At 41.0% G+C, this 22251-nt stretch overlaps 1 protein-coding gene across 3 annotated transcripts in view; it reads left to right on the top strand.

Annotated features, from left to right (window-relative positions):
- LOC136864504 (lysosomal alpha-glucosidase) overlaps positions 1-22251 on the top strand; it is a 350034-nt gene that overhangs the window by 59848 nt on the left and 267935 nt on the right. For all 3 annotated transcript variants that reach the window (XM_068226300.1, XM_067141562.2, XM_068226301.1), the window contains one exon: positions 15293-15383. In XM_068226300.1, coding sequence (XP_068082401.1) covers positions 15293-15383 — 91 coding nt within the window. The remainder of the gene's footprint in view (positions 1-15292; positions 15384-22251) is intronic.

Genomic DNA, 22251 nt, shown 5'->3' with positions numbered 1-22251 from the left:
GAGTACACGTACCCCATAGTGAGACAGGCTCTAAAGATTCTGACCAGGTATGGTATAAGGACCCCCCCCCCCGCCTCCTGAAGAAGCGCCGGGAAGATCCCATCCACACCTGGGCTTTTGTAAGGGGCAAAGGATTCTAATGCCCACTTAACCCTTCTTGGGGTAACAATCTCTGCGGCTTCCCTCCAGCCACTTTTATCGGGTCTGAAGGATCCGCTCGATTCTACCTCACTATTCGTGATTACCGAACCTGGAAAGTGGGCATCAAGCAGTAAGCTCAGGGTCTCCCCCTCTGTGGATGTGTATCCACCAGAAGGAGTCTCCAATGAGCCCAGCCTTGCCCTTCTATCCAAGGTTAAAATTTTATGAAGCCTTGCCGCTTCATGTTGGCTTTCAATGGAGTCACAAAATTGTCTCCAAGATTTCCTAGAAGCCTTCTTGACTTCTGACTTATACCTTCTTGTGATTCTTTGTAAGAATCTAGGCTTTCTTGATCCTGAAGTTCCCTGTATTTATTCCAGAGCCTTCGTGTATTTCTCCTCAGGTGTTCAAGATAACTATTCCACTTGAAGCTTCCTGGTACTCTTTTTGCCTTAACAATAGGGCAGTTTAATTCATAAGAGGTAACCAGTGTCCGTGTGAGAAAACTCACACTGAGCTCCAGCTCCTCTTTGTTTTTAATTATATTTGAGGGTCCTCCCTCCAGTCCCCTCCTCACGTCCTCCCTAAAAGATATCCAATCGGTTCGTCTAGGGTTTCTGTAAGACGGGATCTCGATGGAGCCCTCCATATAAAACACAATGTGTCTATGATCTGACAAGGAAGGCTCCAGAGAGACCTTCCAGTCTTTAAATTCCTGCATGATTCCCATGGAACCCAGGGTAAGATCTATGATCCCTTCGCTCCTATTATTAATGAAGGTAGGGGTATCACCAATATTCATGATCTCAAGATCAGTTGTACATAGAAATTCTATGAGGTGCTCTCCCCTTCGGTTTGTATTTTTACTTCCCCAAATGCTATGATGAGCATTGGCATCACATCCTACTACGAGGTTTAATCCTTGTTTCCTACAGTATATCACCAGTCTCTTGAACTCCTCCGGCGGGGGTGGAGATTCAGAGTCTCCTGGGAAATAAGCAGAACAGACAACCAAGTCTCTTGGCTGTCCGCCCTCTTCATATCTCATTAGGACTGCTACTAGGTCTCTAGTAATGAAACCCGGTATAGCCCAAGCGTTATGATCCTTAACTAGTATACATGCTCTAGGCTTCTCCTCTGCTATTCCACTGAATAGAGTGAAACCTGCACAATTTAGTCCCATGATATGTCCCTGTCTAAGCCAGGGTTCTTGTATCAGGGCGACCGAAAACCCGCCTTTCTGGATACTTCTATTAAGTACCCTAGAGGCCGCTATACAATGTTGTATATTTGCTTGTATGAAAGTAATCATTCTTTACTTTCATAGAATACTTTACCTTATGCGGTCTCCGGAACTTGCAGCTCCGTCTCCCGCGATGGATCCTGGGGTTTGGCTGGCCCCAGTTCCTGTCCGGGCTCCAGCTCTTCGCCCCTGCTGGTCTCGGTTTTATCTGTGGTGGGGTTGGTCCTCTGCTTGTCACGCTTGCCCTCCACTAATGTGAAGGTAGCCACATGCACCCCGCAGAAGATCTTCTTCCCCACCACTTTCTCCACATCCCTGGAGTCCATGCTGACCACAAGGCGGACGCCTCTCTTCTCCTCCTTGCGGTCGTAGACCCTCCAGCTGGCGGGATTTAAGCCATGGTTCTGGCGTGCCATTCTTCCCAAAAGGACGTTATTGTCCTTTGGTTGTCCTGGTATCCAGACCATGACTCTCTTGTAGGAAAGGAGTTTGTCCATGCCCACAATTGTGAGCCTGGCTCCTTCCCACGGTTGTATACCTGTAACAAGGCTAGAAAGCCATGCTACAGTTTCATTGTTCTCCGCTATGATGACGGCCGCACCCCTTGACAGATAGCAGTCCAGGAACTGAGGCTTAATGGGCCCCTGCTCCGGAAGCTCGTCTATCAGATTGGTGATAGCCTCTTCCACAGCTTCCACCTGTTTCTCGGATAGCTGCTGGTCAGGATATCCCACAGGTACTATGGCCATCCTGATCCCAGCTTTAGCTATCCTGGCGTACTCCACTTTGGGTCTCTTGCGGGTCTGCCGATCTTCTTCTGGGGTTGCCCCCGACAGAAGTCGTTTCCCCGCTGGCATCTTAGTGGGTGGGGTCCTCTGTGCCCTAGAAGCAGAGCCCTTTTCAGGGTCCCGCCTCTTGTGCCCATTGGATCCCTCCACTGTTGTCGCTGTTGTGGTAGTAGAAGTCCCCTCAGCCCCAGGAGTTAGGCCTTCTTTGGCCTGCTCCCGGGCCTTTAAGGCCTTCTTGTATCTCCTCTTTTCAGCGCCAGAGCGCTGTTTCTTCTTCTTCTTCACCTGCAGATTGCCCACCTCTTGAGTGAGCCCTCTAATTGTTGAAGTCGAACTGTCCGAGGGTATCTCCGAAGAGTCCCCTTCGGTTGTTGTTGTTGTGCTGGTATTTCTCTCGGAGGCCCCAGAAGAGCTCTCCGGTTTATGGGTGGCTACGGAACTCATGTAGGTCCCACGAGTAGCTAGGGAAATATATGTCCGCCCAGGCAGAGCCCCGCATACCTGGGTAAGGCTACTTACTTCGAGAGGTCGCCAAGTATCTCGAAGGCTCCGTTCAAGACACATCTCCCATGTGCCATGCACCCCATCGGCACGGGTCGCGTTACACCTTAGGGTTGGGCGGTGCTTTAGCTTCCTCCTCCTTGTATGCCGAATGGTTACCCAATAGGGCTCCATTCGGCATCGCAAGAAAGGAGCTACTAGTCCCCCTCACCGCGAAGAGGATCTTCAATTGAAGAGGGTAACCAGGGTTAGCCCCCTACAATTGTAGAAGCACACACGAGGGGGCCTTTGAGGGCTAAGATAACCATGCGACATAGAACTGTACATGTGAGAAACAGTCTTCAATCAACTAGGGGGAAAAAAGAGTTTATTTTTGAAAGGAGATTGCAAATACCAATTTCTCCATCTGTACCATCTTCAATTTTTGAGATATAAGTATCCCCGTAAAAAGAATTCAACCCATTTATCAGTACTTCCTCCAGCCCTACCCTCACCTCAGTGGTTTTACCAAAAACAAAAAATGCATTTTTCTTTATTTTTAAAGGAGACTCCAAATACCAGTTTTCACGTCTGTAACAATTTCAATTCTTGAGATAGAAGTATCCACATAAAAAATAATTCAACAATCTTTTTCACTTCTTTTCACCCTGGTAAAGTGCCTTTTCCGTAAACCAAACGTACATGTTTCTGTATATTTTAAGGACTTTCCATATACTAAATATTTTTGTGTGTAACATGTTAAGTTTTTGACATATGGTATACTGTAAATATACCGGTACTCATTTTAAAATTTCAACCACTTTTTCAATTCTTTTCAGCCCCATAAGTGGGTTTACGAAAAGAAAAAAAAAGTGTTTCTTAATTTTAAAGGAGACTCTAAATACCAATTTTCACATCTGTAACATATTCAGTTTAGATACAGTATCCTAACAAAAAGAATTCAACCCCCTTTTCAATCCTTTTACGCCCTCCCCTCCCCACTTAGTTCGTGAACCATGGGCAATGGCTGAGTGGCCTAGTAAGTGGTCCTGAGAGCCGGGATACCAGTTGCTATGGAATGGGAGTGGGCATCTCGGACATATTCTGAGTCGTGGCCCTCCTTGTGCTCAGGCGGCTAGGACTATAAAATTCACCAGTGGTCCATAACCCGTTAGAGGAGAGATCCTCACTTGGACTATGTGCAAGTAGGGCAGCATCCTGCTTCATGAATTTACCGAGCTCAGAACACTTTAAGCAAGCCTCGGACCTATGGGAGTAATGGAGTCCTACTCCCATTTGACAGGCGAGGGACTCCTTGGAAACAACTTGGCGAACGAAATGGAATTCGATGGGGAGCTATCAATATTAATGGGGCTTATGGAAGAAAGAAAGTAGAACTGGCTGAGTCAGCAAAGAGGATGCATCTGGATGTGCTAGGAGTAAGTGATATTCGGGTAAGGGGAGATAATGAGGAAGAGATAGGAGATTATAAAGTGTACTTGACTGGTGTTAGAAAGGGAAGGGCTCTTTATCAGGAATACCATTGCACGGAACATAGTTTCTGTTAGGCACGTAAATGAGTGAATGATGTGGGTAGATTTGTCAGTGGGAGGAATTAGGACAAGAATTGTGTCCGTGTATTCACCATGTGAGGGTGCAGATGAGGATGAAGTTGACAAGTTTTATGAAGCATTGAGTGACATCGTGGTCAGGGTCAACAGCAAAGATAGAATAGTGCTAATGGGCGATTTCAATGCGAGAGTTGGGAATAGAACTGAAGGATACGAAAGGGTGATTGGTAAATGTGGGGAAGATATGGAAGCTAATGGGAATGGGAAGCGTTTGCTGGACTTCTGTGCTAGTATGGGTTTGGCTGTTACGAATACATTCTTAAAGCATAAGGCTATTCACTGCTACACATGGGAGGCTAGGAGTACCAGATCCATAATAGACTATATCTTAACAGACTTTGAATTCAGGAAATCTGTTAGGAATGTAAGAGTTTTTTGCAGATTTTTCGATGATACAGACCACTATCTGATCTGTAGTCAACTAAGTATCTCTAGGCCTAGGGTAGAGAAAGTGAAATCTGTCTGCAAACGAATAAGGGTAGAAAATCTCCAGGACGAGGAAATTAGACAGAAGTACATGGATATGATTAGTGAGAAGTTTCGAACAGTAGACAGTAAGCAGGTTCAGGATATAGAAAGTGAATGGGTGGCATACAGGGATGCTGTAATAGAAACAGCAAGGGAATGCCTAGGAACAACTGTGTGTAAAGATAGGAAGAGGCGAACATCTTGGTGGAATGATGAAGTGAGAGCAGCCTGTAAACGTAAAAAGAAGGCTTATCAGAATTGGCTCCAAACAAGGGCCAAGGCAGACAGGGATTGATACTTAGATGAAAGAAACAGAGCGAAACAAATAGTTGTTGAATCCAAAACAAAGTCATGGGAAGATTTTGGTAATAACCTGGAAAGGCTAGGTCAAGCAGCAGGGAAAATTTTCTGGACAGTAATAAAGAATCTTAGAAAGGGAGGGAAAAAGAAAATGAACAGTGTTTTGAGTAATTCAAGTGAACTCATAATTGATCCCAGGGAATCACTGGAGAGGTGGAGGGAATATTTTGAACATCTTCTCAATGTAAAAAGAAATCATCATGGTGGTGATGCAAACAGCCATGCTCATGGGGAGGAGGAAAACGATGTTGGTGAAATTATGCCTGAGGAAGTGGAAAGGATAGTAAATAAACTCCATTGTCATAAGGCAGCAGGAATAGATGAAATTAGACCTGAAATGGTGAAGTACAGTGGGAAGGCAGGGATGAAATGGCTTCATAGAGTAGTAAAATTAGCGTGGAGTGTTAGTAAGGTACCTTCAGATTGGACAAAAGCAGTAATTGCACCTATCTATAAGCAAGGGAACAGGAAGGATTGCAACAACTATCGAGGTATCTCATTGATTAGTATACCAGGCAAAGTATTCACTGGCATCCTGGAAGTGAGGGTGCGATCAGTCGTTGAGAGGAAGTTGGATGAGAACCAGTGTGGTTTCAGACCACAGAGAGGCTGTCAGGATCAGATTTTCAGTATGCACCAGGTAATTGAAAAATGCTACGAGAGGAATAGGCAGTTGTGTTTATGTTTCGTAGATCTAGAGAAAGCATATGACAGGGTACCGAGGGAAAAGATGTTCGCCATACTGGGGGACTATGGAATTAAAGGTAGATTATTAAAATCAATCAAAGGCATTTATGTTGACAATTGGGCTTTAGTGAGAATTGATGGTAAAATGAGTTCTTGGTTCAGGGTACTTACAGGAGTTAGACAAAGCTGTAATCTTTCACCTTTGCTGCTTGTAGTTTACATGGATCATCTGCTGAAAGGTATAAAATGGCAGGGAGGGATTCAGTTAGGTGGAAATGTAGTAAGCAGTTTGGCCTATGCTGACGACTTGGTCTTAATGGCAGACTGTGCCGAAAGTCTGCAGTCTAATATCTTGGAACTTGAAAATAGGTGCAATGAGTATGGTATGAAAATTAGCCTCTCGAAGACTAAATTGATGTCAGTAGGTAAGAAATTCAACAGAATCGAATGTCAGATTGGTGACACAAAGCTAGAACAGGTCGATAATTTCAAGTATTTAGGTTGTGTGTTCTCCCAGGATGGTAATATAGTAAGAGAGATTGTATCAAGGTGTAGTAAAGCAAATGCAGTGAGCTCACAGTTGCGATCAGCAGTATTCTGTAAGAAGAATGTCAGCTCCCAGACGAAACTATCTTTACATCGGTCTGTTTTCAGACCAACTTTTGCATCCGGGAGATAGTAGGTTCGAATCCCACTAATGGCAGCCCTGAAGATGGTTTTCCGTGGTTTCCCATTTTCACACCAGGCAAATGCTGGGGCTGTACCTTAATTAAGGCCACGGCCGCTTCCTTCCAACTCCTAGGCCTTTCCCCCTCCCATCGTCGCCATAAGACCTATCTGTGTCGGTGCGACGTAAAGCCCATAGCAAAAAAAAAAAAAAAAAAAAAAAAAAAAAAAAAAGAAATCAGACCAACTTTGCTTTACAGGAGTGAAAGCTGGGTGGACTCAGGATATCTTATTCATAAGTTAGAAGTAACAGACATGAAAGTAGCGAGAATGATTGCTGGTACAAACAGGTGGGAACAATGGCAGGAGGGTACTCGGAATGAGGAGATAAAGGCTAATTTAGGAATGAACTCGATGGATGAAGCTGTACGCATAAACCGGCTTTGGTGGTGGGGTCATGTGAGGCGAATGGAGGAGGATAGGTTACCTAGGAGAATAATGGACTCTGTTATGGAGGGTAAGAGAAGTAGAGGGAGGCCAAGACGCCGATGGTTAGACTCGGTTTCTAACGATTTAAAGATAAGAGGTATAGAACTAAATGAGGCCACAACACTAGTTGCAAATCGAGGATTGTGGCGATGTTTAGTAAATTCTCAGAGGCTTGCAGACTGATCGCTGAAAGGCATAACAGTCTATAATGATAATGTATGTATGTAATGTATAAGATACATGTTTGTTTATTTTTAAAAGAGATTAAAAATACCAAACTTCATTTTGTAACATGTTAAGTTTTTGAGAAATACTGTAGATATGTTTTTTAAATTAACCCCTTTTTCAGTCCCCCTTAAGTGGATTTTCCAAAAACAAATTATCTGTGTTTTTTTACCTTTACAGGAGATTCCAAATACCATTTTTCACGTCCATAACACGTTGCGTTTCTGATATATACTGTACGTATAGTCTTTTTAAAAATTCACCTCCTTTGTCACTCCTGTTCAGTCCCATTATTTGGATTTTCCAGAAACAAAATATACGTGTTTCTTTGTTTTAAAAGGAGATTCTAAATACCAATTTTCATGTCTGTAACATCTTCAGTTTTTGAAATATAAGTATCCTCATAAAAGCCAGGCCCCACGGTTTAGGGGGCAATGCGTCCGCCTGTCGGCCCCTGGTTCGATTCCTGGCCAGGTCAGGGGTTTTTAATTGTAAATGATTAATATCCCTGGCCTGGGGACTGGGTGTTTGTGTCATCCTTAACATTCCTTTCCTCATATTCAACACTTTACACTTCCGCCATTTACAAAATACACGCAGGTTCCTCACATATGGTGCAAGTAGGGGCAAAAGATCTTTCTACCAGGCGAGTTGGCCGTGTGGTTAGAGACGCGCAGCTGTGAGCTCGTATCCGGGAGATAGTGGGTTTGAACCCCACTGTCGGCAGCCCTGAAGATGGTTTTCGATGGTTTCCCATTTTCACACCAGGCAAATGCTGGGGCTGTACCTTAATTAAGGCCACGTCTGCTTCCTTCCCAGTCCTAGACCTTTCCTGTCCCATTGTCGCCATAAGACCTATCTGTGTCGGTGCAATGTAAAGCAAAAAAAAAAAAAAGATCTTTCTAGGTCGATGCGCCGAACAAATAGCATTAAAAAAAATCCTCATAAAAGGTATTCAACCCCTTTCTCACCATTTTTCATCCCCCTTAGTGGGATTTTCCGAAAACAAAAAATATGTATTTCTTTATTTTTAAAGGAGATTCCAAATACCAATTTTTACATCTGTAAATATAGATATACTCATTTGAACAATTCTACCCCCTTTTCACCCCCCTCCCCTAGTAGCCTATGCAGTGGTGTCCACGGTATGCACTAGCCATGCGTCTTGGTGGGTGTGCTAAGTACCAACTGATGAGCCCAACTTAGCACATGGGGGCAAAACGCAGGCAACAAAGAATGAGTTAGCTGGAAAATTTATAATGTCCAATAACAGACCATTATATTGGTATTATAAATTTACTCATTCAGGACAAATATTTCATGCTCCGTATAGGAATCATTATCTATATCATAAGTAGGATGTTCTGAGCTGTCAGTGGAGAGATGGCGTGGGATGACATTAGTAGACGAATAAGTTTGAGTGGTAAAAGATCACAATATGAAGATAAAGCTGGAATTCAAGAGGACAAATTTGGGCAAATATTCGTTTATAGGAAGGGAGTTAGAAAGTGGAATAACTAATCAAGGGAGATGCTCAATAAATTTCCAAATTCTGCGCAGATATTTTAGAAAAGGCTAGGAAAACAGCAGATAGGGAATCTGCCACCTGGGCAACTGCCCTGAATGCAGATCAGTAGCGATTGATTGATAACACTCTGTTTCCGCATTTCCTCTTCTTCCTCATTTAGCACTGGTTGTCCTCCCAATTTTTTCAGATGTACTTTCTGTACTTTATTTTGTAGGGTGGACCTAGGTGTAACATACAAATCAGATGCTTTCCTGTAATACAACTTGCCACTTAATCTCATGTACGGCTTTCTCTAATAGTTTTGGTTTGTCATCACATCTTAAAATAGCTCTTTTCTGCCTCTGATAATTTCTAGATGTTGTCCAAAATCACCCAGACTGATCTCAATTTTCAGTAAAAGTGTGTAAAATGCTACTTTTTTTTAAATCATACCAAAATTCCACAGCAATCGTTTTTGAACACTTCAGTCAGTTGATCTCAGTAAGAACTGTAGTTATAATGCATTCCTTCCGGTCGTGACAATCAAAAGTATCCACTTAAGCATAATACGTGAACTTTCAACAATGCCAGTGGACTTCCAAGGAATGAAGTTGACTCATAATAAGAAGCGAGGAACACGGGAAACATAACCTCAAATTCAAACTAAAATGCGCTCAGAACTGCAAAACAGCGAGCGACTCATTGCTGTGCAACAAGAAAGACAAATCTACCATATTGTTCAAAACCACCCCTCTGTCCGACATTGCCCTATTTGACTATACTTCAGTATTCCCTCTTCCCTCTCTATTACCTCTCATCATCACTACTGTCTTATTCTTCTCCAGGCTTATTTTCATTCCATATTCCTCTATCTCCTGATTCCATACAGTAACTTGTTCTTGTACTTTCATTTCATTTTCTCTCCATATTACTATGTTGGCTAAAAAGGACTAAAGCCTTTGTCTCTTTGCTTCCCTTTTTTTGTCGTTGTACACCCTTGTGGATTTCATCCATGACTGTGTTGAAGAGTAGAAGAGGGCATAATACTCTTCCTTTTCGAAGTCCTGTTTGTACATTGAACCAGTTTGTTTGTCCTACCTTAGTCTTTACACTACTTACACACTTTCCATACATGGCTTTGATTATTTGTACTTCTGTTCTCCCTACCTTCTTTTTTATCAATGCATCCCAGACCAGTCGCCGTGATACATTGACATGTGCCTTCTTAATATCTGCAAATGTCATCGCTAAATCCTTCCTGAACTCCCATCTTTTCTCCATGTTCCTTTATGCAGAAATTAGACCAAAAGTTGATCTATCTCTTCCTAATCAATATTGATGTTCCTCCATTTCCTTTCTTACTTTCATCCTCAGTCATCCCTCTAATATCATCTCCAAGATCTTTGCTACATGTGAAATGAGGATGATTCCCCTTAGTTGATGCAATTTTTCTTATCACCCTTCTTGACTCCTAGGATCGTAAGACCCTTCCTCTAATCTTCCGGTACTACTTTTTTCTTTCATATCACTCAAAATAATCCCAATGTAACCCTACTGGTCCTGCTGCCTTTATCATCTTTGTAGCCACCTCATCAACACTTGATGCTTTGCAACTTTTCATCATATTTTATATCCAACATTGTTATATTTTCATTTTGGTTTGCTTCCAGCATTTCTTCATTTTCCTCCTCTTCCTCCAGTTCTTTGAATTTGATATTAAGCAATTTAGCAAGATACTCCCCCACTTTCACTGGAGAATATTCTCTCTTTGTGGAAAAATTTGTCCTGTATCTGTTGTTACAAATTTTGTGTCTTCTCTCCTTTATACCTTGCTTTTTACCAATCCATTCAATACTTCCTTACTTCCTTCAACATCCTCTCATAAGGTTTCTGTGAAGTTTTTCCAGCACTTCTGTTTCTCTTTCTGTACACTCTTCTCACATGCCTTCTTTGCTTCATGATACTTTTGCCTACTCTCCATATTTCTGCCTCCTATCCAGCTCCTCCATGCTTTTTGTTTTTCTTTCACTGCATCCCTTACTTTGTTATTTAACCAGGGTGGAATAGTAGGCAATACTGCTTCAGAAAGAAGCACTCTACCACATGTATCTTCTGCATATTTCAACATTCCTTGTTTGAACTTAGCCAGTTCATCTTCAACACTGCTAACCTCTCCTTTAGGAATTTGTTTTTTCAGTTCTTCCTGGAACTTCTCTTGTGCTACCTTTTCCTTCAGTTTTCATACCTTTATATTTCTTTCCCTTATCTCTCTTAATTTCACTATTTTACCAAGTCTTAATTTAGCTACTACAATTTTATGGTCTCCTTCAAAATCTTCTCCTGGCATAGCTGTCACATCTTCCAATTGTCTTTGTTTCACTCTCAACTAAAATCAGATCATTCCTTGTTTTTGTTCTCCTTTATCCCCACCCATAGCTAGTTGTTTTTTTGACTGTTCTTCTTTCTGAAGGAGTATTGCCTACTATTAATTCATTCCTTTCACAAAAATCTAGTAGTAGTCTGCTTCTGCATTTTTATTTCTGTAACTGAAAGGACCAATTATTTATTCTTTACCTTGCCTCTCTGTTCCTATGTGGGCATTCATGTCTTCCATTATCACCAATTTTTTATCTTCGATGCACCTCTCTAGTTCCTCTAAGAACTCCTCTAGACTCTCTTTGACATTACATGTCTGAGGTGCATATACTAGGATAAAATCTTGCACTCCACTCTCCAAGTCAAGTCTGATTTTCATGATTCTGTCATTTACCTGGTAAACCTTCTCTATGTACTGTACCAGGACTTACCTCATAATAAAACCTAATCTATAAATGCAGATTGCACCTCCACTCCAGAACAACTGGAACCCCCTTCCTCAAGCTCTTCTCTCCTTTTCCTTTCCACTTGGTTTCACTCAATCCCAACAATGCAGTGTTCTTCTTTTTCATGTATTTTATTAGTTCTTCTGTCTTATCATCAACGGTCAAGACAGTTATGGTTGGCATCTTCATTGCTGGTTGCCCACTTTTCACAGTTCCCCCAGGATAAGGAAACCAAGAACTGTACGTTGATTTTGTGGGACATCCTAACCATTTCCGAGGCCTCGATTTACTCTCAGTCGTTTTATAGGCTATTAGTACTATGGGCTCGCCACACCCAAAGGCATTTTATATCTACTACCAAGATTTTCTTTGGCTGCCCCTTACATGGGGAAACAGGCACCTTTTGCAGCCGCCCATAACATGGATTGCAGACGCCGCTAGATTGATTTTTCTGGTATTACCTCCACCAAGGGACCATCAGTTCTCGTAAAGATACTCAGCTGCCCGAAGCCATTGGCATCTTTAGATTGTACTCGTATTTATCCCCGAGTCCAAAGCTGCCTCTTCTGCCATCTCCACCATACCAAAGTCCACTTTTTCCGCCGCAGATACCGTTGAAGTTTTCACTTGTAACCCTGAGCTGAGACCCTTACCAGATGTTACTCATCGGGTCAGTGTGCTCTAGAACTCATATAGGCAGGGGCACCACTCTCTGGCTAGGGCTGCCTCCGAAGTGGGTCCCTACCTGCTACCATATGTTGACATATACAGGGTCCCTCATACAAACTCAGACCAAATGCACGGTGTTTGTTCTCTGCGCTACGGCAGCTGCAGCATGGGAGGCGTGCGCATAGTTCTCTACCTGCACATGTTCGACCTGGCGAGCATGAGTCTTCAGTCTAAATCTCAGCTTGGTGTGATAGTTATCATTGCAACACTGTATTTTCATATGCCACGATTTATACTGCCATTTACAGGACCAAATAAACAAATCAGTCTTTGGAAGCCGTCAACTATGCACCCTTACCACATCCCAGGCAACTGGCTGTTAAAAAGAAATATGCTTGAGTGGGATTCAAACCTTTGAGCACTGTCCACTATCACATATCCCACTGCGCTCTTGGCATGTGAGCTTCTGCGAGGCTTGACAGGCAACTCGCAGTTCCCAGCCTATAAAACACGTGCTCCTGTCTGTGTGTGCATCTTATGTTGTTAAGTACGTGTTCTTCTTATCTGTGCTCATTCTACGGGTTCATTTGAGGTACTCATAATGAATTAATAGTGGCGCTCACGATTCCTGCTGTCTTCTAGCCCGTCAACACACATCCCGTTATATCTCGTTATTTATATTTAGGGAGAAGGACTGATGTATTTCAGAATTATAGTAGAAGTGGCGGGATGCATAAATTTAAGTTGCAAGGGACTGGTGAACCACCTGGTATAAACAAATTAATTCATCAAACTAAAATACAAGTCTATAACTTTAGTAGCGTATGAACGAATGCAAATGGAAGGATAACAAAATCAAAGAATAAACTACCTTTGCACCATACAAAATGAAGTTATCGTTTGCAGACCTTGCAACGTTTCTGTAAGCACATCCACACAATACAGCTGACGGCGCGCTATAGGGAGAGCGCGACCACTCACTCTGCTATTTATACAGTCGACCATCCATGCACCCGTTGTACCATGCCTATGCACCAAGTCATGATGTGTCCAACACTTTTTTTTTTAGTAATACTATTTGTTCGGGGCATCGACCCGTGTGGATCTTTTGCCCCTACTGTCACCATATTGTATGAACCTGCATGTAATTGGAATTGCAGTAGTGTGGAATGTTTTATGTGAGGAAAGGAAGATTAAGGACGTCACAAACACCCAATCCCCAGGCCAGGGATATTAATCATTACTATTAAAAACCCCTGAACTGGCCGGGAATCAAACCCGGGGCCGCCGGGTGACAGGTGGATGCGTTGCCCCCTACACCATGGGGCCGGACAATGTGTCCAACACTATTTCTGAACATAACAGTAATATCCATGTGTATATGTAATCATTGCGCTGTGTTGAACGTGTGAAGTAACTAAAAGACTTTCTTAATATATGCTTACTGCATATTTAAAAAAAATGTCTAATTAATAATTTGTATGGCAGTCATTTAGTACAATTGAAACTGGATTTATTGTAGCCTGACCCCATGTGGGTGGGGGACGCAGATGAATAATACACCATGGTATCCCCTGCCTGTCGTAAGAGACGACTAAAAGGGGTCCCAGGGTCTCTCACCTTGGGAGCGTGGCTTGGCGACCATGGGGCCCATAGCTGAGTACTGGCATTGCTTCCACTTACTTGTGCCAGATTCTTCACTTTCATCTATCCTGTCTGACCTCCCTTGGTCAACTCTTGTTCTTTTCCAAGCCCGACGGTATTAGAGAATGGAAAATTCTAAATTCCCATGGAGGGAATTAGATATTTTTCACCAATAGAGCTTACATCTGATATGGTATTAGAGAATTCGAGGCCTAGGGAGTTTTTCATTTTTACGCCCTATGTGGCCCTTGCCTTTCTTCGTTTGTTACTTCATTTTTCAAAGTGACGGATCCCTCCTTTTTTCTCTCAGTCTACCCCCATGGGTGGGGGACGTAGATTAAGAATACACCCATGGTATCCCCTGCCTGTCTTAAGAGGCGACTAAAGAGGGCGACCAAGGGATGATGACATTAGAAACACGAAACTACTGGGTTTACATTGCTTGTGATTAGTACTGCTATATGAAAAAAAAAAGAGGCAGGTTTGGCTGGCGCCCGTGGTAAGTACCACTATGTGCAAAAACCATGGGTATGTGTTACCTGAGAGTAGTTCCATTGTGTGATGAATACCATGGGTTTTTATTACCTGTGGTTGTTACCTTAATGAGTCATACACCGTGGGTCTACAGTGCCTATGATTAGTAGCACTATGTGAGCAACACCATGAGTATACGTTGCCTGTGATTAGTTCCACTTAGTGTCTGGCTCCATGGCTACATGGTTAGCATGCTGGCCTTTGATCACAGGGGTCCTGGGTTCGATTCCCGGCAAGGTCGGGAATTTTAACCATAATTAGTTAATTTCGCCGACACGGGGGCTGGGTGTATGTCTCATTTCATCCTCGTCACGGTGTGCAGGTCGCCTACGGGAGTCAAATCAAAAGACCTAAATGTGGCGAGCCGAACTTGTCCTCGGACACTCCCGGCACTAAAAGCCATACGTCATTTCATTTCTTTTAAGTTCCACTTAGTGAGGGACACCATGGGGGTACCGGTGCCCGTGATTAGTCCCACTGTGTGTAGAGCACCATGGGTCTGCGTCGATTGTGAGTAGTACCCCTATGTGCGAGACACCATGGGTTTGTGTTACCTGTGAGTGATGCCATTTTGTGCGACATACGATAGGTCTACATTTCCTGTGATTAGTACCACCATTAGAGAAACACCATGAGTCTACATTACCTGTGATTAGTACCATTATGGGAAGAACACCATGGTTCTACCTCCCACTGATTAGTACCATTATGAGGGGCCCGCTACCTGGATTTTGGACCCCTCTAGATAATAATGCACCATCCCAGTAATTCAGGCTTTGCAAATTGGATCCACTGATTGTTTTTGTTTCACTATCATTTTTTTTTCATCATTTGTTTTAGATTTTTGTCAGTGGATAAATTTTGAAGTTTTGGATTACCTTTGTACTTGTATGTACAGTATATATTGAGAAGGTTAAGAATTTTTAATACTCTTACAGATGAACTTGTATGGGAGCCATCCTTTTTACCTGATCATGGAAGATGATGGTAATAGCCATGGGACCTTTCTACTCAATAGTAATGCTATGGGTGAGTGATTAGTATGATTTCCTATACTTTATATATATTGAAATATAATATTTTACGTATCGTTTTTGGCATCAGGTCCCTTTGGTTGTATGCAAGAGTGAACATGAACATTGCAACATACTTTTGATGAAGTCCAGTGAAGAAATCAAATAAATGTGTGTACCAGCAAAATTTGCAATGGAAATATAGTACTGCACTTCATTGCTATGTATCTATCATTAAATGTCACAGATTTGAGTTATCTATGGAGCCCTGTTCTATGACCATGTGTGTTATCATCTTTGTATGCTAAGTGAAGACTATGGTTAGAAAAAGTCGTATAAATTTTCTTCGTATCTAGCAGTTTTCCATGGGAAAAATGCGTTTCTGTGTTTTGGTGCATGTTTTATCCAAAGAAAACTGACTGTTAGTCTACTAAAGGAGCATACATACAGGATCCAGAATTCATATGCAATTGCTCATATGTGTATTCTTGGATGAGCTTATGTTTATCTCAACATTGCAGAATGCACTTTCCTTATGGGGTTACTTAGTTTTTCCAGGACCTGTCCGCAAATCACTTACAGATTAGCTTGCTTACATTTCACACATAAAAAATCTTATTGAAAATGTCTGGTTCTGGTAAGTTGCCATATGTTAAATTGTCCGTAACTGGCTCCATGAACACTAGACCATCTGGATAACCTCATATCTGACTCATGGGATCACGTGTCAGATAATGAGGAGCACTATTTCCTTAGCCTGGTGGCCTCTATGCTTTTATGAGTAATCATGGAAATTCTTGTAGACCAACGTAAGTTGGTGTTCATACTGACTTCATCCATATGATCCTTTTCGGAACTATCAACCCAAGCCTAATAGAAATTTGGGACTACATAAAAACAAAGCAAAATGGAGGTGTTTGTTTTGTTGGCGAGGATCATGCACTACCACTATCCTGTTTATGATATGCTGATTGCTGTTGAAATGATAGATAGGACTTCATAATATACCTTTAATTTTTTTTGGTTATTTGATTTACGTCGCACAAACACAGATAGGTCTTATAGTGACGATGGGGTAGGAAAGGCCTAGGAGTTGGAAAGAAGCGGCCATGGCTTTAATTAAGGTACATCCCCAGAATTTGCCTGGTGTGAAAATGGAAAGCCACAGAAAACCATCTTCAGGGCTGCCAACAATGGGGTTTGAACCCACTACAGTATCTCCTGGATGCAAGCTCACAGTTTCGCGCCCCTAGCCGCACGGCCAACTCACCCGGTATACCTTTCATTAATGACCTTAGTATGTTTTTACTTATATGTATGATTCTTGCTGCAGCTGTTGTGGTTTGGAGGTAGTGAAGATTTAACAATAATAATCGAAGTGTGTAAGTATGCAGATAGAGTATAATAAAAAAATCTTTTGAACGACTTTGAACATATTTTAACTTCTTTATAATGCTTCAGTGTTCACCTGCTGTATCTCAGATTTTGTAATCTTTTTTCACATTATCTATTTCAGTTCAAGCCATGTATATGTATTCATTCATAGTTATGAATTACACGCCATTTTACGGTAGTCATATATCAAATACAGCATTCCTTAATTAATATCGCACAATTTTTTGTTTGTTTGTATGAATCTGTGCCAAGTAAACTGTCAAAAAAATATTATTTGTACTTGAGTTTGGTGGTTATGTATGAAATAACCAATAGACCTACAGAAAATTAAATAACACAATTTTTGTTGTTTTGTTTCAGAGTAGGTCATGTAGGTTTGGAATTTTTAATGTATATTTTAATATTTTAAATTGCAGATGGAACGCAAAATGTGCGTGTTTTTAAACGTGTTTCAATAGTGCGTCAGCTTTGACATGGTATCTCAGATACCTGTTATCTGATCAAATCCAAATTTTTGCACAATACACATTGGAATGTTTTACACATTGCTTATAAATTTCAGATTTCTGTTTCCAGAAAAAAAAATTATCAATTTTGTAAGGTAATTTTTTCTGGGCTCGGAGTGCTTGGAAAATTGCATTCTTGGTTGTGTTGTGATCTGTATATCGATGGCTGAGAACGAAAGGTTTACAACTCAAAAAATGCAGTTTTGATATTTTGCCATCAATTATTTTGACCTCTACAACCTCCGAAGTTGTTACTACAAAAATGTAATGTATTCATCTCAGGAAACGCTTCTAACGGTTTTCAATGTTCTGACATTAGTTGCTTTGCTTAATTCGAAAGGGTCATTTTGAGTTGTAACTCTTTTCCAGATTATAGTAAATTATGTAAGAACTATGTACACACCAATTTTCATAAATATTGTTTAACAAGTGTATTTTTGAGAGGCAATCATAATTCATCTTTTTTTATATGTTTGCATTTGTATTGAGTAGAATGATAATGATCAGTAGCTGGCCCATCCGTGCAGGGTAAGTTGTGAGACATTGCCGCGATAGCGTGGGACGCTATGCCGTGCCTCACTCAGAGTTGAAATAGGATTTACGTGACCTCTCTGCTGCTACCTACCACATTGCCTCTTGAATTTTCACCCTGGCCCTTTTACCTATGGGTCAATGGAATTCTGATGTTGAGTTTAAGCACACCTCAAAGGAAAATTGTACAAATCATTAAGGAATTAAAACAAGCTCTTGAACTTATCTGGCTGCCAGTAGCTTACTGGGAAATGAACACTACAGAACCGATATGGGCGAATACTTGAAGACAAAGGAAACAGCATAAATGTGACAAGAGACCTATACCAAGAAACCTTATGTTCCCTAATGCCTGAGCTCTGGAAGAAATGTATAAATCATGCCAAAAAAATTAAAAAAGAACATTGGGAAAAAGACCACCTTCCTGAAGAGATTCAAGTCCAGCCAGTTGTAGTCTGTCTTGAAAGTTCTGATTCTGAATACGATTGACATAAATTAGAAATTGTTGGTGATATTTCTAATGATGAACTGTAAGCTGAGTCAAACCAATGTAGATATTGTAAATAGTTAGATATACACAAATCAAATCTTATAAAACAAGAGAAATATAAACAAACAAAAAACATTTTTAAAGCTGCCATTGGAGATCCCCTCATGAGATAAACTGATGGGAAGTGTTTTTCATTACCTCTTAATACCATTTATTTGAATGCTAATTACAGGTAGTCTGACTCTGTGGTGTAGTGGTTTGTGTGATTAGCTGCCACCCCCAGAGGCCCAGGTTCGATTCCTGGCTCTGACATGAAATTTGAAAGGTGATACGAGGGCTGAAACGGGGTCCACTCAGCCTTGGGAGGTCAACTGAGTAGCGGGGGATTCGATTCTCTCCTCAGCCTCCTCGAAGTGGTTTTCTGTGGTTTCCCACTTCTCCTCCAGGCAAATACCTGGATGGTACCTAACTTAAGGCCATGGCTGCTTCCTTCCCTTTTCCTTGTCTATCCCTTCCAATCTTCCCATCTCCCGCAAGGCCCCTGTTCAGCATGGCAGGTGAGGCCGCCTAGGCGAAGTACTGGTCATTCTCCCCAGTTGTATCCCCCGACCCAAAGTCTCACGCTCCAGGACACCGCCCTTGAGGTGGTAGAGGTGGGATCCCTTGCTGAGTCCGAGGGAAAAACCAACTCTGGAGGGTAAACAGATCAAGAAAGAGCGAAATCACAGGTAATTATTAAATACCGGAGAGAAACTTTTAAGCAAATGGTGAAACATCTGTTACTGTACATGCAACTCCTAACCGGTATTTTCAGCTCCGAGTGAGGTGCGGCATGGTGTGGTGTTCCGTGCTATTGTGGCAATGTCACATGACTTACGCTGCACTGGCCAGCTACTGTTCTATATATTACCCAATACAAACTGATATTAAAAAAGTGAGTTAATTTATGTATTTCACAGTCATACAGCTTAACCATTGGATATATAAAGATCACAATGTGACCAAGAACGCAATTTTTAAACCACCCCAAGCCAAGAAAAAGTTATCTGACAAAATTGATAACAACTTTTTCTTGGATACTTAACATTCTGAAATTTATAAAAATATATTGAATATACCACTGTATATTGTGCTAAAATTTGTATTTGATCAAATGACAGGTTTCTGAGAAACAATGTCTTAAAGTTGATGCTTGGTTGAAACACATTTAAAAACTGGCACTTCTTGCGTTCCACCTGCAATAAAAAAAGTATTAAAATATACATTAAAAATTTGAAAGCTGCGTAAGCCAATGTGAAATGGAACTGGGAAAATGATTGTTATTGGATTTTCTGTTGGCCTATTGGTTATTTCATTAACAACCTCCAAACTCGAGTACACATAATATTTTGTTGACAGTAGATTGGAGGCTCAGATGTGATGTATACACGTAATAGAATAAGAAAGCTGAAAAAAGGAAAAAAAAATCACTATAATTCTTGAAGGAAAACGCCTATTACATAGTAATTACAGTAATATAATAGGGGCAAAAGATCTCTATAGGTCGACGCCCCAAACAAATAGCATTTTAAAAAATTAATATAACTATACAGAATGATTCTGACTTCCCTACTTATTAGCAGCAAAGAAATTACCGTGTGGAGCACTTTCATATGTAAGGGAATGGCTGTCCTCTGCAACTGTACCTCTGTGATAACTGTAAATCAACCATGACACCTAATAAAGAAAATGAAGGATCTTGCTTACTCTTGGTGCCTGAGCAGAGGGTGGGTGAGTCTGTCCTGTGCAACTTTACCTCTGTGAAAACAGTAAATCAACAATGATATTAAATAAAGGAATATAAGGATCTTACTACTCTTGGCACCCGAGCAAAGGGTGGGGAGACATACATGAGCCTCTGCCTTGAGTTCTTAATGCCATGAGTAAGATTCATCATAGTAATGTGAGGTACTTTGTGTACCTATTTTTAATGATTAGTGATTACTTTCAGAATTTTGTAGTGTTTATTGCCATTATGGAAATGTAGTAAAATGAATAATAATTAGATAAGGTCATAAGAGAAGTTGGTGTCCACTTCTGTTCTTCCCAGATCAGATGATATGATGATGCTTGTTGCTTAAAGGGACCTAACATCTAAGGCCATTGGCCCAAATCAGATGATATAGATGATGTCTAATGATTCTGACTTCCCTTCTTATTAGCAGCAAAGAAAGTACTGTGTGGAGCACTTTCACATGTAAGGGAATGGCTGTCCTCTGCAACTGTACCTCTGAGATAACTGTAAATCAACCATGACACCTAATAAAGAAAATGAAGGATCTTGCTTACTCTTGGTGCCTGAGCAGAGGGTGGGTGAGTCTGTCTTGTGCAACTTTACCTCTGTGAAAACAGTAAATCAACAATGATATTAAATAAAGGAATATAAGGATCTTGTTACTCTTGGCACCCGAGCAAAGGGTGGGGAGACATATATGAGCCTCTGCCTTGAGTTCTTAATGCCATGAGTAAGATTCATCATAGTAATGTGAGGTACTTTGTGTACCTATTTTTAATGATTAGTGATTACTTTCAGAATTTTGTAGTGTTTATTGCCATTATGGAAATGTAGTAAAATGAATAATAATTAGATAAGGTCATAAGAGAAGTTGGTGTCCACTTCTGTTCTTCCCAGATCAGATGATATGATGATGCTTGTTGCTTAAAGGGGCCTAACATCTAAGGTCATTGGCCCAAATCAGATGATATAGATGATGTCTAATTCTATAAATAACTATTAAAATGTGCCTTATTGTATATCATACTGAATGAAAATGGACACATGCTAACAACTTCCTTCAATATTTTCTCCATATTCTAAAGTTGATTGAGCTATGGTAGGCACGTGATTATTAAGATACAAAAAAGGCACAGTTATTGACCCAATATCCTGAATATTTTTAGTGATATGTATGGAATTTTGGTATGGGTCTAAACTGTAGATATTTTAATTGAGAATTAAAAACTGGGATATTATTTCTTGTAAACAGATGAACAGTTACTTATCATCCCTTTTTATCTTACACTTTTCCTGTAAATGATGAGTGTTTAAGTGGAAAACAGCATATAGTCGCTCAAAAGAGAATGAGCTCGTGGTATTGTATGTTCCTCGCATTTAATATTTCATCAGACATAGTTTTAAGTAATGAGACAACAGTTAGCTACTCAGAAGTGGAGGCATACTGAAGTACATACTCTGGTGTGTGAGGCATTGTTTATTGGAAATAATATTTGGTCCAGAAATTGTATTAGTATGTGTACATCATTGAAGAAAAATACAATGGCAGAGTGAAATACATTGTAAGAAAACAAAAAACAAATCAAGCTCCATGACTATACTTGAGCCATTAATTGTTGAAGTGCAGGTCTCTAGTATGGTGACAGAGAACTTGTCAGCTAGGATTAGGATAGTTTACATCCTTTAAGCATCTTCATAGTAAAGAATTTACATATTAGCAAATAGGAATTATAGCATAACAACATCCAGCTCTTTGGCTGAATGGTTAGTGTTGGTGCCTTCAGTACAGAGGATCCTGTTTTCGATTTCCAACTGGTTGGTGATTTTAGCCGTGCCTGATTAATTTTTCTGGCTCGGGGACTGGGTATTTGTGTTTGTCTCAGTACACACCTCTTCATATACACACAACACACCACACTACCAGTGACCACAAGAAATACAATGGTGAATTAATCTCTTCGTGTAGGGTTGGCATCAGGAAGGGCATCTGGCCATAAAACATATCCACAGTTCACACCTCACGTGCCCACCAAGGTGTGGGAAAAGCAGTAGAAGAAGAGGGAGAAGAAGAAGAAGACGAGGAAGAAGAAGAAGATTCCAATATGAGGGATGGATTAATTATTTTTTGTGTACAGTGAAATGTTGTTATATCTAATGCCTAGGTAGCAGAATTTCTGGCTCAATGAAC

This window comes from Anabrus simplex, chromosome 2, assembly GCF_040414725.1.
Source record: "Anabrus simplex isolate iqAnaSimp1 chromosome 2, ASM4041472v1, whole genome shotgun sequence".
Classification (NCBI taxonomy): domain Eukaryota; kingdom Metazoa; phylum Arthropoda; class Insecta; order Orthoptera; family Tettigoniidae; genus Anabrus; species Anabrus simplex.
Note: the sequence above shows the minus strand (reverse complement) of the source record. Positions and strands in the feature narration are given on the sequence as shown.